Source organism: Microplitis demolitor, chromosome 5 (genome assembly GCF_026212275.2).
Source record: "Microplitis demolitor isolate Queensland-Clemson2020A chromosome 5, iyMicDemo2.1a, whole genome shotgun sequence".
Taxonomy (NCBI): domain Eukaryota; kingdom Metazoa; phylum Arthropoda; class Insecta; order Hymenoptera; family Braconidae; genus Microplitis; species Microplitis demolitor.
Window position 1 is genome coordinate 9,390,463 of NC_068549.1, and position 19,099 is coordinate 9,409,561.

The 19,099-nt window shown below is 28.8% G+C and overlaps 2 protein-coding genes across 6 annotated transcripts; one reads left to right on the plus strand and one right to left on the minus strand.

The window, feature by feature from the left end:
* The first annotated feature begins 733 nt into the window (after positions 1–733).
* On the plus strand, positions 734–11,935 carry LOC103578006 (homeobox protein PKNOX2). Of its 5 annotated transcripts, none has more exons than XM_014443416.2 (7): positions 734–1,192; positions 7,229–7,593; positions 7,767–8,182; positions 8,341–8,541; positions 8,890–9,181; positions 9,573–9,754; positions 9,846–11,935. In XM_014443416.2, the coding sequence occupies exons 3-7, from the start codon at positions 7,874–7,876 to the stop codon at positions 10,182–10,184; spliced, it is 1,323 nt and encodes a 440-aa protein (XP_014298902.1). In that variant the 5' UTR covers positions 734–1,192; positions 7,229–7,593; positions 7,767–7,873; the 3' UTR covers positions 10,185–11,935. The 5 variants fall into 5 exon arrangements, with proteins under 5 accessions (XP_014298902.1, XP_053594918.1, XP_014298901.1 ...); XM_053738943.1 differs by having other exon boundaries at positions 7,229–7,344; XM_014443415.2 differs by lacking the exon at positions 7,229–7,593.
* A 1,055-nt stretch (positions 11,936–12,990) lies between these two features.
* LOC103578005 (nicastrin) lies at positions 12,991–18,675 on the minus strand. Its single transcript, XM_008558923.3, has 7 exons — positions 18,469–18,675; positions 18,303–18,401; positions 17,786–18,123; positions 15,024–15,408; positions 14,552–14,954; positions 14,046–14,473; positions 12,991–13,585 (listed from the first exon to the last, which is right to left on the minus strand). The coding sequence occupies exons 1-7, from the start codon at positions 18,524–18,526 to the stop codon at positions 13,371–13,373; spliced, it is 1,926 nt and encodes a 641-aa protein (XP_008557145.1). The 5' UTR covers positions 18,527–18,675; the 3' UTR covers positions 12,991–13,370.
* Between the last annotated feature and the right edge of the window lie 424 nt (positions 18,676–19,099).

Here is a 19,099-nt window from a genome sequence, read left to right on the forward strand (position 1 = left end):
TTCTTTGTTTACCATATGTTTTTTTATTATGTATTTTTTACATTGTTTTTTTCATATATCAATATTTATAATTATACCAATTTTTTGTTAGCCGATTTCAAAAATGCGCGCTATTTTTTTATCCTCAGTTTTAATTGGCTAATTTTTTTTTTAAAGTAGTTTTCATTTTTCTGTTATTTTTATTACCGATATATTTTTTTATCCATTTAAATTATTACCTAAGTATTTTTTTACTGTTTGTTTTTTTTATAAATTTTTTATATTATCTACTTTTTTATCTATTTAAATTTAATTTTCTAAATGTTTATTTATCTTTAGTTTATTTTACCGATTTGAACGCCACCCGTCGTGAATTTATGGCCAATATTGTATCTTCTCCCATCACTGTCAGGGCACATATTCGCCGACCCTAGTTGAGGTCTTACTGACGTCGTTTTTTGCGTCTCAAATTTTGATGTCCCACAGACGTCAAATCGCAGTTTTAAACTTACGTCAAATTTATGTGAAATTTGACGTCAAAGAGAGCTCAAAAGTCGACATTGAAATTTTTTATGTGTACCGTACGTCACTGAGACGGCAAAAGTTTCAGCTTAAAAATTGCGCTGAAACTCTGGTTATCTGGGTATTTGTATATTTGAGTATGTGTGGTGCCATCTTCTTATTATTTTATGTAGGTAGAATATTTTGTATAGTGGGCTGTGTATAAGCACAACACAGGCACGAAAAGTATTGAATCGATGACGTCACAAAAGACGAGACAGTAAAAGGAGAGGTGGCTCGGGTTGTACGGAGGCCGCGCGTTGAAAAATGTTGCAATTGTATTAATTTATCATCGGTTAAATTAAAGATAAGTCGTCAAGACGTGAACGTGATTCAGTTACTGATCTCGTGACACGCTTAATGTTTATCACTTGTCTTGTCATCACACTTGTCTACACGTGGCTTTTTCATATTGAAAATAATATTAGCAGTAGTGTAGTTTGGACTTTAAAAGAATTGCGTACATATTTGGTAGGCGAGTGTATAGAGAATCAAGATCTTAATAAAATTAAGTGAAAGAGAAATTATAAAAAAAAAAAATATATAATTAATGACAAAAATAAAGAATAAGTGTTTGCAGAAAAAAAAAATCAAATCATTCAATCAATTAAAAAAGTACTCAAGCCATTTCTTGGTTTTATTAAAAAGAAAGGTAAAATAAATAAAAGTTACATTCATACCGGTGTAGTAAATATAATTACTTTACTCATAAAGTATTTAAGTAATTGATATAACATCGTACAGGTTAGGTTTTATATTTTTTCGCGTGACCAAATTTAAGAAAAAAAGTAATTCGTTTCTCAAATTTTCTATAAAATTTTTAAAAATGAATTTTTACTCTTCAGTGCTTTTATTAATAATATTTTTTGTCTTACAATAAGTGTCTGTTTTAACAAAATAAAAATTTTTATTCAAACCAATGATAAAAAAATTATATGTACTTAATGTTGTTAAATTTTTTACAAAAGTTTAAATAAAAAATATTAAAATTAAAATTTCAAAATCGTAGATCTAAAAGCTGTATGAATTTCACACTGTCAACTTAATATTAAACGTTTCATGTTCGATATTAGTAACATAATATATTGTCTATCATTGTATACGCTGACGTGATTAATTAAAAGATCGTGTGTTGTATGATATTCACTAGCCAACGTCAAAAAGATTAGATAAATTTTTTAAAATTCATTTTCATAAATAATGTTAGTTTAAGTTTCTTTAACGCAGCATATTACTTTATTTTATTTTAGATACATTTATATACATAAATATATATAATTATTTAATTAAATATTCGGCAGATCTTCAAACAATACATAAATTGTAATTGACACCGACAATTGTGTAAGCGAAAAATAAAATAAAAATACTGTTGAGATAAACTCTGTGATTCGTAATCGATAATGCAATTCGGACCGGGGAAAATTGAGGCGACGATTGCGCGACTCGTTGCGCATCAACTATATGTATATATATTTATATTAATGGTTTTATACATTTAGTCAATTAGATATTTAATTAAACGCAAGCCCACTATTCACAGATTTGTCACTAAGATTTTTAAACTAGAACACTATGCACTGACAAAATTAAGCTAACAAGTAATATTATTGATATACTACCATTTATTTAATGAAAATTTTTGCTTTTTTAATGTCAAAATATGTTTAGATATTTATGTTAACTTTGAAAATAATCCTGTACTTGAAATAAAGTAATAAAAATTAGATTTGTTGGGTTAAAAAATGAAATAAACATTTGTAAGCGGCTGCGCATATCGTATGGTATGCAAGTACACGAAAAATGTTTGATGGTGTCAGTAGTTTGAATTTAAGTTGTATTAGTGAAAGGCAAAAGTATCAGCATCAACGTCGAGTTCAAAGAGATGGAATGAATAAAACGAAAAATAAATTTTAATGTGTGATTATATCTAGTATTGCGGCACCTCCCCATAGCCCTGTAAAAATTATTTTGGTTTAACTCAAAACTTTTCGATAAAAAATTAAGTATCGGCAATTAGAAAAGCAGAATAAAATATATATTAATAGCACTACCGCGACAAGACGCATGAATTTTATTAACGTCTGAGTGACAGGACAGCCGAACACCAAACTTGAAAAATCGACGGCCATTCGTGATCAAGTGTTGACACTCGACACATTTCTTATCATGTACATACATTCAATACGATGTTAGTGTCTGTATTTCATGTGTGATCTACTATAGGTGTTTTTTTTATGGATATAGTGGTGGACTTTGGGGGGAAAGATCCGGCAAGTTGGATCTGACAGATCGTAAACACCATTGTTCACGTTCTTGACTGTTATGTGTTTAGTTGTGTATATATCTTGTCTGCATTACAGCACGTGGCTGTTTCATTTTATGGATCGGTCTTTTTATCACCGTTTTATATCAAATATTTTCATTATTTATAAGTGATTATTTCTCTCGATCTTTGATAAATCAATTTAATTTCATTTTTGATGAATTACAAAAACTAATTGTGTGACTAATTTAAATTATAGTTGTGAGTCGAAGATCAATAACAAAAATTTTTTATGGTCTATGTCTAGTAAATTTTTAATTACTAGTTAATTTTCTTATCATCTTTATGTAATAGACAATCATTCACATTAACGTACTTATTGTCGAGTAATTATATATTTTTTTTTGTCACAATACGTCTCTTATATTTAATCGTAAGTATAAATAATAATTATGAGTATTGACGTTTAACTTGCGTGTTTTTACTCCATTGATCCTCATCACACTTTATCGTGTGATGTGAACAACAACAAAGCCTGCAAAATTATTAAATAAAACTGCAGTCATAAAATAATAATTATACTTTTATTTCTTTCTTGTAAATTTATCATATAAAATTTCATTTTTACTATAAAAAATATTAAATACAATAATCGTGAAAAAAAAAAACTGAATTTTGTTAGAAGCATAGTCAACTTTCGGTAACATCTGCGCTTAAATGCCGCGGCCTCAAAAAGTCTAAAAGTAATAATATTATATGTATCAAAATGGGAGGGTTACGTGGTATGGTCTATGACCGAACAGTTTGAGCCAAAAAAGAAAAGGCCCAGTGCGTATATAATAGAACGAATTGCAAAAAGAATAGAATAGAAAGTCTGAAAAAAAGAAAAAATAAATAAAACAAAATTCAACCGTATACTTTTCTTTAAATATGTTTTTTTTTATATTATACGTATGAACAGTTGTATGGAAAAAATCAAGAAATTAAAGTAAAAGCGGATATATAATATAAGAAGAAACTGGGCAAAGTATTCTTGCCGTTAGCGTTAATATTGTTAAATAAAACGCCAAGTCGGCATGCGACGTTGCGACGATAAATATCAGGTTCGTCGGAAAGATGTGCTCAGCAAGCGCCACTTGCGAGTAATGGCGTCCACCCTTTTTTTTTTTCTTTCTCTTTCTCTTTCTCTCTTATGTTTTCGTAACTTCATAACATTCTTTTTTCATTCATTCGTTTACAATTTTAATTTTTTAATTTAAACGTATTTTTAAATGTACATATATTCACTAATAATAATTTATTATCTTATTTTTAAAAAAAATTGTATTTTTAAAGATATTGAAGTGACTTTAATCACTAGAATAGAATAAATTAATCGTTGAATGTAATCACATCGCGCGCCAGCCTTTTCATAAGTGCGAATTATAGTACGTCAAGTAGCAACGGGTAAAATTTATTTATATTATAAAATAATATCACTTGATATATAAATATAGGAATATAAAAGTTCTTTTATGCTTTACTTTTAATGCGAGGAAGTTTTTATTGTGCCACATTTCAAAATTAAATAATCTGTTTCTTAGTAAAAAAGCTAATGCTATAACTCTGAGTTGCCGCTGACAAAATTAACCTTTCGTTGATCGCCCACTCGTTGTTAAACGTCGTTGATCCCGTTGCGAGAAACTGCCTCAATCTTGACTGCTTTTTTTTCAATGTTGCTAAAATTGATGTTAAACTTTCGAAGATTTTATGTGGATGATTATATAAATGGCAACATTGGATGTCAAATTTTTATAGAGATCGATTTGCCATGAGGAAATCATAAAAATTTAATGATTCATTAAATATTAATATTACACGGAGAAAAATTTTAAGTAAACACTCCTATGTAATGTATTTTTAAAAAATTCACATATGTAATTATGTTTATAAAAATAGATCAGGTGAATTTTAACGTCATGATACAAAAATACATAAAATGTCAAAGACTAATCACGATAAATCTTTGATTTGTTGTTGTTGTAAAAAATTATTTAATATTTGTAATATATAGACAGAAATGATATATTGTCACAAAAAATTTTTACGTGCTCCAAGAAATTTTTCGCATTATGAATTGAAAACAAAAATTTTCATGAGGCAAGAAAATATTTTCTTGAAACAAAAAAAGTTTATAAGGGCAATAAATTTTTTCTAGTCCTGAGGAAATTTTTAAACTTCCCGCTAAGAAAATCGATGATTTTCAAAAAAATTTGGGAAGGTATTGTTTTTACCCCGATTTTCGAAAATCGAGTTTTCATCAGATGTCGACGTTTTGAGGTCCTAGAAAGCTATTCTGACTATTTTCAGAATGATGTCCGAGTGTCTGTGTGTGTGAGCGCGCGTGCGTGTGTGTGTGAACGGTCTACACGGAAAGAAAATTCTAGCAAAATATACGATGTTAATATCGTAATCGTGGGCTAGGCTTTTATTAGCGTCAATTTTAAAATATCTTATTTCAAAATTTACTATATGGGTTATTTTTTTTACTATTTAACATCGTAATTTTAACAAAGACTTTTAGGATTAAAAATTACTTCAAAAATTACAATTTAATATCGTAAAAAACAAAAGAAATAAAAATTACAATTCAAAAACTATATTTATTCTTATATTTATCTTTCTATGTACTTTTGAATAAAATAAATATTACAGTGCTGCCTCTGTTACAATACGGTGTAAGCTCGAAAAAATTACGATAATTTATCGTAATTTTTAAATATTAACTGCGTCCTTCGCAAGAGGCGCTCTCATAACTTATGAATGTATATTCAAATCGTTTATATGGACCTTAAGGGTGGGCAGTACTAACCGAACTTTCAAATTTTGCTTTTCTAATTACGTTTTGAATAATTACGTCACTCGAATGGTGAAAACCTTCCGAAAAAGTTTGTCTCACAGATTTTTTCGGAAGCTATAAAAATTTCTATAACAACAATTGATCAATAAATTAAAGGAAAAGTAAAATTAAAAAATTCGTTTAGTACGGCCCAGCCTTAAAAATAAGATGAAGTGTAAGCCCTCAGTGGCCAAGTGGTCCAGGACTTGGGTTCGAATCCAACGTCCGGACGATTATTATTTTATTCTTTTCTTTAAAGTTTCTCTTCAAATTTTACGATATTCACATCGTAATTTATACTAGAGAGCTTACGATTTGGTATTATTTGTCTGAAGTATTATTTCTTAAATGAAATTTCCAACTCTACATCGTAAAAATTACGATTTTGAAAGTCTAGTCCACCCCTACAATAATCAATAGGACAAATTACGATATTATTATCGTAAATTTTACTAGAATTTTCTTTCCGTGTATAACTTTTTAACTAATGAACCGATTTGAATAGTTAAGGCGGCAATCGAAAGAGTTTTTCAACCGTCAACTTTCCTAAAAATTTCATTTGATCAAGTAAACTCGAAAATATTTGCGAATTACGAAAAAAAAAATTTTGTTTTTGATTTTTCAGAAACGAGTTGAACGATCGACTTCAAACTCTAATCAGCTCTAGAAATTGATGAAACGCGTCGATCGCCGCCTTAATCATATTATTCGGTTAATTTGTTTGAGAGATATCGTTGGAGAAAGAAATAGTAAAAAACGTTTTTTTTTTTTTTTTTTTTTTTTTTTTTTTTTTTTTTTTTTTTTCTCGAAAACAATTGCACATAAAAGTATTTTCGAGCTCGAAAAGGTTTTCACAACAATGTTTTCGAGCTCAGGGAACTCGAAAACAGCGAGAAGTTTTGGGGCTGACCCGCAGGGTCAACCGATAAACAGATTTTTTGTTTTCAATTCATCGTGCAAACAATTTCTTGCACCAAGAAATCCTTTTTTTCTGTGTATGATTTGTGGGTATCAAAAATAATTAATAAGTATGAAGTTTGTTGCCAGTGTGCGTTATAATTTTCATGTTCAATATTCCCGTGAGTTTAGAATATAAGTGGTCCGATTAATGAGATTAGCCAATCTGGGAAACCGTTTATTTTTTATTTATTTATTTATTTTTTTTTTTTTTTTTGTCAAGAACAGTCTACCTTTAGTTGAATCAAGAGAGCACAATCATGCCGATCATCCCACGTAAACTATAATCATAACCATGTTCGAGAGAGCTTTGAAATGTTAATGAAACACGTTGAGGGAACGATTAAGTAAATCGTAAGGTTCCGCGCCGTTTCGGGAATATGATTATGCAACGAAACATAATGTCCAACACATTTCTTAACGTACATACGAATTAACCGTATAGATAATAAAAAACATGTTTTAATAATACACATAAATAAATTTATTATTTCGAAATTTTCGTTATATATTTATTTTGATTTTGTAATATTTGTTCAATGTACCACCAGTGATTAATTTATTCATGTTAAATCGCTTGGGTTTAGATCCCAAGTGAGGTGGCGACGGCGACGCCAACTTTGTTGGTTGTACTTCCGAGGGTTCGGAAATTCGAAAGGACGACACGAAAAATTGGCCAACGTTTATAGTGTTATTACACTGAGTAAGTGTATTGCGACGTAGACGTAATGTGAGTAGAGAGAATGAATAAGATAGAAGAGAAAACAAGTGATGAAGAAAAAGAAGAAGAAGAAAAAAAAAACGAAGCCAAAGACGACGCGACGCCAAAGTAATGTTGTAGTGGTGAAGGCCGTCTAATGATGACATTTAAATGCAGTGGCGCTTGTTCGATGCTTCGCGGTGTGCCGATCCTCGTCCCCAAAGCTAAGGCTACTTCATGACCAAAATTCTAGTGGGAAAAAATATAATAGTCAAAGTTCCTTGTTAAAAATGCATTTTATAATATATATATATATATATTTATATATATATATATATATATATATATCATTAAAAAATATTGAAATATTTATACATGTATATAACATAAATAATGTAACAAATAAATTTTTTAATATTTTTCAGAGAAGGAATAGAACATAAGATATCAAAGAGTGTAAAAATTAAATCTCGAGGGTTGATTTCAAAATCATCACATAAAGTTATGGAGTTTGTAAGAGAGGAATGATAGGATGCAAGAGGGTAGCACCGCCGTGGCGCTAGCAATGGTGACTCCTGGCTACGATCAGGACCCTGCAAGTGGGGTTGCCGATTATACAACGCACCAAGATCAAGCTCAATTTGAAGCTGATAAAAGAGCTGTATATAAACATCCTTTATTCCCACTACTGGCGTTACTTTTCGAAAGATGCGAACAAGCAACACAGAGTTCGGACAACTCAACGTCCGAAAGTTTCAACATGGACATACAGGCTTTTGTCCAGCACCAAGAAAGAGACCGAAAGCCTTTTTTAATCAATGACCCAGAGATTGACGGTTTGGTGGGTAATTTTTTTTTTTTTACATTATTATTATTGTCATTATATATATATATATATATATATATATATATATATATATATACACATGCATATAAAACAATCGAGAATAAAATAAATGAATAACGGTTAAACAAATTTGTTTTGTTTTAAAATTGCAGATGATCAAAGCCATCCAGGTCTTGCGGATTCATCTGTTAGAATTGGAGAAGGTTCAAGAATTGTGCAAGGACTTTTGCAACAGGTATATTGGTTGTCTCAAGAGCAAAATGCAAAGCGAAAATTTATTACGAAGCGATTACAGTCATCACGGACACGACATCGGTCCATCAAGTGGCAGCAACGGCAGCAGTCCACTGCAGGTTAGCTGTTTTACCTCGACCGTTCGAGAATTATGACCCTATTAATCCCAAACCTATTTAGACATCCCTCTAGTAAAGAGGTGTATAAAAGCCATTACTAAACTTTTTATAGTAAAATCTTTATCTCCATATCTATAAATCAATTTAACCACTAAAAAATTTTATTCGGTGCTTTTAATTCTCTGTTACTTTAATTAACATTTATTACATTAATTTATATATCTTTTTAGTATTAAAATAGGATTACGGTAATAAAATGATATAGTGTAGGTACTTGTACACCTCTTAAGGTATAATAGAATCCCACCCCTTGCTCTCTGACGGCTAGATGCGACATATATTTGCCAGGTGCTGTCATCTACAGGCAATGATGTTGAGCCGGGAACTAACGGACTCGGAGTGAGCAGAGGAGACACACTGTCGGAGAACGGCAGCACGAGCCAGGAAATCGTCCAGGTCGAGGGCATCATCGAGAGGCCTTCATCCGCCCGATCTTCATCCGTTGCTCAACGTTCTACCAGATCTGACAGTCAGGACCAGGATGATCCCCTGTCACCCTCTACCGTACATGGTAGTACACCTCTCTCTAAAATTGGAGCACATCCTTGCGCTTCTGTTAACGATATTTATCTTGGTCAAGGTAAGTCCGTAAAAAATAAAAATAAAAAATCAGTCCCCCTTTTTTCCATTTTTTTTATTAAATTCTCCTATAATCCTGTCATATCCAAATAAAAAATTCTATCGTTCAGATATCCTTCCAGATCCTTTGACAGATCCACTTGCACATCCTTTAATTGACAAAGATGTATATCTTAATGATCGAATGTATGTTGAAGAAGTTGGGTATTGGGGACTTTTACCAATGCAAGATCGTGAAAATGGATACGGAGATATAAAACATTCAAATCATAAAAAATATTTTGGTTAGATTAATTTTGATCCATTATTTCTTATGGAAATAATTTTTGTAATTATGTAATTAATAAAAATCAATTATTTTATAGTTTACTAATAAATATATTTTTGTTTAGATATTACCGTTCCAGGATCGCCTTCTTCCGTGCCAAGTGACGATGAAGATGAGGGATGTGGATCTACACCCTCAAACCATACTGGTGGTCGTGGAAGTAATCGAAAGGGTAGACAAAAGCGTGGCGTACTACCTAAACAAGCCACTAGCATCATGCGTGCTTGGCTATTTCAACATTTAGTCGTAAGTAAAATAGAAAAAAACAATATTTATTTGTTTCTTGTTTATTTACTCCAAGTGATAAATAATAAATAAGTAAATTAATTAAATTTAGCATCCGTATCCTACGGAAGATGAGAAACGTCAAATAGCAAGTCAAACAAATTTAACGTTACTTCAAGTGAATAATTGGTTCATAAACGCGCGACGACGTATTCTCCAGCCAATGTTAGATGGAGCAGGTGCTGAAGCTCTTCCACGTTCTGGTAAACGGCACAAAGTTATGAAACATGTTGTACAACCGCAACACCAGCTACAGCATCAGCAGCAGCAACAGCAACTGGGTGGTTGGCAATCAGAGGATTCGGGAAGTGACTCAGGTTCTAGCGATGGTGATGGAGGTGCCGATAGATTTAAAGAGGACAATGATACCGATGAGGATGATCTTCACTGACCTTCGTCATTAATAAATATGTCGTCAATCTCTCTATGGTACCTTCGAACCAAGTTGCTCACTACAGTATTAAGGTATTCGAGGTTAGATAACGCTTTAACTGTCAAATACGTAATTAACCACGTAAATATCAGAGATACGTCGCTAGAAATTATCACGCTCTTGTACCGGCTAATATTAATAATAATAATAATAATAATCTCTCATCAATTAATTTATTTAATCAAGTAATTCATATGATATTTATAATAATTATTTAGATTAAATATAATTTTTATAATAATAAATACTTTAGTTTAAAAAAAACAATAGCCGGATTATTTTTATTATTAAACATCAATCAATCAATTGATGAAATCAATAATAAAATAAATTTTTTTAAATTTAAATAATGTGCCATCGTTAGAGAGCGCGATAACTTTCACGCGTAGTCTGATCAGCTCTGCATCGTCGTGACTTAGCAAAGTGCTGTCCCTCCAAGATAATAATAATAATAATAATAATAATAATAATATTAATATAACACTTCTTAAATAAAAATATATTACAATTATATTTTTAAACTCTAAGGTTCGTCTCTGTGCATGTACCGCAGCCAATAAGCCTCGGTACTGCTGTACATATACCATACTGAGCAGTTATTAAAATTATAAATTACTTAATAATGATAAATTTTTAAGATTTAAAATAATGGTAATTCAATTTTAAATAATTGCATAAACGTTATATTGATAAAATAATACTTTTTTCTTGCAATTCTAATAACATTTTTGACATGACATACGCACGCGCCACTTGTAGTTTATAAGAATTAATTGTCTAAATATCTTCATTAAATATTATGATAATAATCCATTATCATTAAAATAACTTATATATTGTACATTTAAAAAGAGAACGAAGACAATTGAGTGATTTAATTGACTAACGCTTCCACATTAATTATTTATATTTATTTTGTCTTCGCATAATAGTTCCGTCCATTGCGGCTTAACTTCCACTACTCCTCAATATAAATATTTTTTATTTACATTTATTATTATTATATTTATTATATATTCCAAAATCCGAACGTTCGTTAAAACAAATATTTTTTAAATTATCTTTCAGTAACGAAAAACTTAAAAAACTCAAATATTGTTCAAAATTTATTAACAATGTATAATAATAACAATATGACAATTCCTCGTTCTAAATATTATTTAATAAATTACATTAAAGAACGTTCGAGAGTAAATTATGTAAATCTCTATGTAATTATATCTTCCAAAATGTATTAATTAGAAATGTACGTGCAATACTTTTATTTTCTATCTAAACAAAAAAAAAAAAAATGCCATCTGGCTGTAAAATAACAATTTCAAAGAAATAGTATTGCCGATAAGAGACAGCTGATTGTGCAAATGCACATAATATCGAATACAATAAAAAAAAAATTGTATGACAACGAATTGATCTAAAATAAATGATCTCGTCTATTTAAAAATATACCTGTGGCGTGTATGTACGTGCTCAAATTAAATTTTAAATTTAATGACGAATGTTTGATATAAAAAATAATATAATTTTTAAGGCTGAATCACGTATACGTATGTGCTGCGGCACCAGACGACTGTGATAACTCGGTGGGCGGTGCCCAGCCTCCTAATTCTTACTACTTAATTCACGATCAAAATATCCCAATAAAATAAATTTACGTTGATGAATGCACAGCGTTGACTGATGATGATAATGTGAAAAACTGTTGTTACAAAAAAAAAAACAAAAAAAAAAAAAAAAAAATTGTATCCATTAGCGCACTCATGAAAAAAAAGAAATTTACATTTTTTAAATTTGAAAAGCTAAAAAAAAAAAAAAACAAATTTAATTTAATAAAATAAAATAATAAAAAATGTGAAATAATTAACTATAAAAGTGTATTATCTTAGCATAAACTTGTCAAATGTAAACGGGTGCGTAAATTATTATTGTCATATAAATTTATGCAAGGAAGTTTAATTGTAATAATCAAAGTAGGAGTAATCGTTTATTCGCTCAATTAATAATTTTATTCTTATCACAAATGTTAATTTTATTTTTCTTTTGTTTTTACATAGACTAATTATTATTATAAATATATGAGTCATTTGTATTGCGTTTATTTAATTATTGTTTATCTATAATTACATTGTTTAGTTCTTAAAATGAGGTCATGTGATTGAAAACAAAAAAAAAAAAATTTTTATTCCTGTTGAATTAAAGCAATTTTGAAATTCAAATATTTAGATCTTTCTACTTTGATTAAAAAAAAAAAAAAAATAGAAATAAGTTATTAAAAATAATACATAGCTATGATACATGCATTGCGTATTGAAATAAATGAATTTTAAAAAATATGCGTGAGTGAATTGAATAATTGTTTTGTGTACATCAAAAGCCCTGTTAATTGAGATTATGAACAATAAATGCCATAAAGCTTGCAATAACTTTGTTGTCTCAAATTTTTCTTTATCTTGCGTAAACAATTTTCATCTTCAGAAGTACAAGCAGGACTTTGCTACTAATCTGTCGATATTCAAGGGAAATATTAAAATTTATTTATAATATCAAATGGTTTTGATCAATTTAATTATCAATAATAATAATAATAAATAACGTAATATTTAAATGTACAGTTTTCTTACGAGTTATAATTGTTGGTATTATAAAAAAAAGTTTCTACTTTAGATATAAACTCAATGCATACTTGTGTCAATTGATTAATACAAACATATTATTTATAATACATTTTATAAATAAGTTTAATCATTTAACCCTAATTATACATAAAAATACATTAAATTATTTAATGAGCATCAATCAATATTTATTCTTAATTATTATTCTTAATTATACAATTATACTTAAAAACTGAAACAATTATACTTAAAAATTGGACGAATGCAACGTGAAAGACAATTTAATTTTATTGTCTTTTGATATTTCACTCACAGATTTACACAATAGAACTTCTAGATTGCATTGAGAGCAAACCAGAGGCACTACGCGACAACTTAATAATAATAAGTATAAATTTATCTCCGAGGGCGTACCACACACGTGTCATTTATATGTTTTTTTTGTTTTTGGTCAAAGACTAGTCACTGGAATGGATTCGTCTTGCTGATGATTAAATCTCGTCATTAATATGTGGTCCGCGGCGTTTTCCTAGCAATCCTCTGCTGTAACACTATAACCAAATAATATATCCGCACGAGAATTGATAAACCAAACAATAATTAAAGACATAATTGCTGTAACACTTCCTAAAGTTATTGTCAATTGTTCTACTGTTGCTGAAGGTTTGATAAACATACGAACACCAAGTATATGCCAACGTGATTCTGTCCACGTTGAATATTTTCCAGATTTCATTTCATATCCTGGCAAAATATTTATTCATTATTTTTATTTATTTATTTATATGCACTGTAAAAAATTAGGAGTGAATTTGGATTTTTAAAAATCCAAATTCACTCCGTCATTTGAAGTTCCGGAATTGAAAAAAAAAATCACTCCGCTTGCGGAGTGAAAAGGGATATTTTTTCAAGCGGAGTGATTTCGGAATAACGTGGATTTTATTGCAATCCACATTTACTCCAATCCGGAGTTTTAACATTTAAAAAAATTTATATTTAATAGAAATAACTTTTTCAGAGAAATATAATTATTTTAATGAACAATTTATTAATTGAATAATATTATTAATCAAATTAATATTTTTTAAAACTCCCCGGCGGAATGAAATTCACTCCGAGGGGATTAAATAAATAAACAATCATCTACTTCGCGTTCACTCCAAAAATTTTTTAGTGTAAATAGTTTATTTATGTTAATAATTACCTTCAATAGTGAACGCTGGGCTTATAGCAGTTGTATAATTAACCGTTGAATTAATACAAATTCCTGTAAAATTATATCCGCCCATCCAAGCGAGTCTAAGTTGATTGCACTTGTTCGCTGTCATATTTGGTAATTTTTCTCCGGTAAGTAATGCAAGAAGTTGTCCTGTAAGGCTTGTTGCATGATTTGGAGATGAATTTACACCAACATATAGAGGATATGTATGATTTGGTAACTTAGATCCTGGTGGTGAAGCAGCTTGAAATAGATTACACTTAGCACTTTTAAGATAACAAAATAACATTTCACTAATAAGTTCTTCAATTATTGTTACATTACTACTAGGTGACTTTTTTCCTGTTATTTTTTCATACAAAACATCACCAAGTTTCATCGCAACTCGGGTTAATGTTGTGTTTATTTCTTTTCTGAAATTATAAATAAATACTTTTCATTTTAAATATCCACAAAATTTTAAAAAATGTTATTTTAAAAATTAATTATACTTTTCATTTCCAAGTGTTTCAATGTTATCTAGAATTCCACCATAATATTTATTTGTAAACTGTTCACCGTGACTTGCTAACACTACTGCAGTTAAATTACGATTTACAGCAAGGAAACTTTGTATAGATGCAGGTGGTACACTATTTGAAAGTGTCGTATTTTGCAGATTTAATATTTTTTGAAGATTTATAATCACGTCATTATTTTCATAATTATTTGCATGAAGATAAAGTTTATCATTTCCAAGTTGTCCTAATTCAATAACTGTTTTAATTTTATTTAGTTTAAGGTTTTCACCTCCAAGTGCATTAAAGTTACCCTCTTTGAGATCATAAACAAAACGACTAGATCCAATATAATCAAATGACTCTCCATTTAATAAAGAAAATAAAACATTGGTATCTGAAATATTATTTAATTATTAATATAAAGAAAAAAATAAGAATAATAATAAATGTCAAGATATCTTACGCTCTACAGTAGCGTTGAGTAAATTTAAATAATATGCGGTAGCAAGAAGAGTAACTAATCCTGTAACTGCACTATTGGCACCTGGTGATATGTTATCAAACATAGAACTAGCATCTAGGCGTGCGATAACTAAAATCATTGATTCTGTTTTGTTTTTTAAAGGCGAAAGAGGCCAATGAATATTTAAACCACTCAGTGGATCACAAAATGCCATTGGATTCATGTATAACTTTTTACTACGTCTGATACATGTTTCTGAATCAACTGCTGCTGTCATAAATGATTGCATTTCCAGAGCGCAAAGAGGACGTTCTTTTTGTTTATCGAGATTATGAGCATTATGTTTAAAGTAGCAATTTTTTATTTTATCCAATAAATCATCATTCTGAAATTATAAATATGCTCATGTATTATAAAATTAAATATGATTCATAGGGTTTTAAAAAATAAAAAAAAAATACGTTTGAAACAAGTGATAGTTAAATACGAAAAATATTTACGATTTAATGGGTGAATACGATATATAAATAGATAACAGATTTTATTCGACTATGAGATCAAAATCTCTTGTTGCCGTCTAAAAAATTATTACATTAAAATTAATCGAACACATAACTTCACTGGGAGAATTATCTAATAAATTTTACTCGTTAGTTGTGAGTAAAACTGTGCCTGGATGAATAATTACTCTTTCGTTTCTAGATAGTGTTCAATTATGGGGTAAAAGAACCCAATTTCGAATAATTTTAAAATGAAAAAGAGTAAAAAATAAATCAAAAGGAATCAGTTTCTATTCTTTCCGTATTTATTTTGTTTTTGACCCAGGTTTACTCGAAATTGTAGGGTAAATTTTAGCAAAAAATTCTCTCCGTGTTTAAATTATAAAATGTTATAATAATATTAATGGAAAATAAGCTCTAACGTCGAGTACTTATAAATTCGAACTTTCTAAATTTAAAAAATAATTGTACGCAGCACTGCGAAATTCCCCAAATGTAGGAAGACATGTGAGGCTCGGAGATAGCATATTCCATATACGCTAATTGCAGATACAATAAATGATTTATCATAGAATGTTAGATGACTAGAAGGTAAACGTAAATAGTTCTGACTTACATCTTCCCTATGCAGCACAAGCTATAGAAAAATTAACTCATTTTTTAACAATTGACCCCGATTCGAAAGAAAAAAATTGCTCCGAGTTTTCAACGTGATCCAGCCTAGCGATAATTTGGTATAATGTGCTTAAATCTATTAACTTTTAAATGGAAATGAAGGCAAGCATTAAGCTTTCGTTGTAATTTATATTGTTGACTTTGAGTAATATTAGTATAGATTGTAGCACAATAATCGAATATTGGGAAAATCAGTGGTTACAAGTTTAATTTTAATGTCTTCACTAAAAATTTCGTTGTTCATTCCCAATTGCGCTACAGTGCTTACAAACATCATTAATTTGATACGTTTGAAACAAAAAATATATACGGTTTAGTGGGTGGATATGATATTAACTGATGACTTTCCGTATGATATAATGTTTTTGATGTATAAAAAAGATTATTCTTAATATTAATAATCAAATGATTAAAAATTCTTTTTTTAAGTATACAAACTTAAGAATCGAATTTTTTGAAATATCATAATTAAATAAAATTATAAAAGACCAAAAATATTATTTGGTGTGATAAAAGTTTATAGTTTTGTATTATAATTAATTAATTTATCAACTATTTCATAATTTTATTTAAATCTATGAATTTGGTATTTTTTATTTAATTTAGGGTAAATCAACCAATAAATTTCATTGATAATTTTTTTTTTTGACAATTCCATTGAAAAGCTTTTTTAAATGGATTCGATTAATAATGATATATAATTAATGTTAAATATTGTAAAAATAATATCAAGTAAATCTTAAAAGCTCTTTTTAAATGAAATTTTTGAACTACCTACAATTAAATTAATTATAATATTAATACATAAATACAAATTATAAATGTAAAATAGCAACGAATTATCCGGGCAAAAGTACAGATGAAGTCTACGAACAACTTGGTATCAAAAATCTTATTGCTCACAGACAAGTAATCGACTTGAGCTCTTTCTTCAAAATAGTTAATAGCCTAATTAATTCCCGCGAGCATCTAGAACAGTTCCATTTGACATACCTTCGTCTTAGACTCAACAAGTTACTTAACTGTACAAAATCCACGAAAAGTTACCTCCGCAATGAGCCAATTGACCGAATTGCTGGTCTAATCAACGAAAACTGCTCTATATAAATATTTTTGATGGTAGCTATCCATCATTTGTGAAGAATGTGAAGAAAATTATCTACGTTTAAAATGATGAGTGTGAATGTAGCAGACATCAGACAAATTTAAAATTATTAATAAATCGAATAAATTCATAAAATAAAATTTTAAAAAATGCGCATTTAAAAAATTTTGAAATTAATAAGTGCATTTTTTATAAATATTACTTTTTTAATTATTTACCCTAATTGCTATAATTTTAAATTTATCTGATGTCTTTGCTACATTCACACTCGTTGAAAATATGCAATCATAGTGCTATCGGTGTTTTCTCTTTTTATTTTATTTTTCTTGTTAGATTTCACTCATTTAACTTGATTAATATATTGTCCAAATTTTACGCTATCTAATATATGTGATTTATTATATCTTGTTTAATTTTGTCGAATGAAACCAATTGGCATTAAATAAATAATTAAGCTAATAATATAAATAATTAATGAATACCTCAACATAGAAGATGGGAAATTTCCAATCTTTTAGAAGAAAGCCATTTCCCCACGGATTCCAAATTTTGTTATCATCACATGTTTGTATACCAGAGTATTTATTTGGACATGTATCCTCTGGGGAGTAACTGGACGGGAATGCTTGGCTGCTATTTTTAGTTATTAAAATTCCATTGATATTATTTGTCGCATCAAGACGGGTTACTACATTTTTTGTGAACATAGTAAAAGGTAAGATAACAGTGTAAGGTCCAGCTGTTGCATTAGACTCAATCCAATTCACATCTTCAAATGTTTCTACTAATTGTATTACTCCAACACTTCCACTTCTTGTAGCTAAAAAAAATATTTATTTATTTATGTTAATTATTATAATAAAATCTTTGTTTTTCTTTTTTATCATTATAGTAATGACAAAATTGTCAATGATATTAAAAATTAGTGAATTAATAAAATCAGTAATTTAATTTTTTAGGATCCCTTATTGAAATAAGATAAGCCTAAACAATACATACAGGAGCATCCAAACTGATGGGTACCATTGTGTCTACGAAAACAGGCAGCCGCACCATCAATTGACATGTAAATCATATCTTTTATTCGTTCAGCTGACACTAATAATAATAAATATATGAAAATTATCGTTACTAAATGATTAAAATATAAATTTATTTTACTTACAACTGTTTATTGTGATTGTTAATGTAATAACTAACTTAAAATAAAAATTATATGACATTTTGACAATTTTTTCTGTATGTTAAATAAACAAATAATCAAAACTAACAATATAGGCTGGTTTACTGTGTGTCTATATCTGCAGGTTACTAGTTACTACGTTACTAGTAATTTCGTGATGCGCAATCGAAATCGACGTTTTCGTTTCGATTGTTGGTTTTTTTAAACCGATTGTAGGCCTTTCGATTAATTGAAAGAAATCGATTACTTTTTTTTGAAAACGAGTTTTAAACATCGATTTTTTGTAAAATTATTAAAAAAAAAATATGTTCTTCAAAGTCATTAACTCAAACATTATAAAAATTGATTGACTAATACAGCTAAACAAATAATAAACAACTTAAGCGAAATAATTAAAGTTAGATATAGGTAGTTTATAATTTTATAGATCAAAATTTTACGCTATTTGAAAAATTAAAAAAAAAAATCGATTTTAACAATCGATTTTTATTAAAACGATTCTTCAACTTTAAAGCTGTAATTAAATAATTGACTGTCATATAAAGTAAATATTAATATAATTTTTTTTATAGCAGACATGAATTTTGAATTTGTGATTTTTGAACCATCTTCG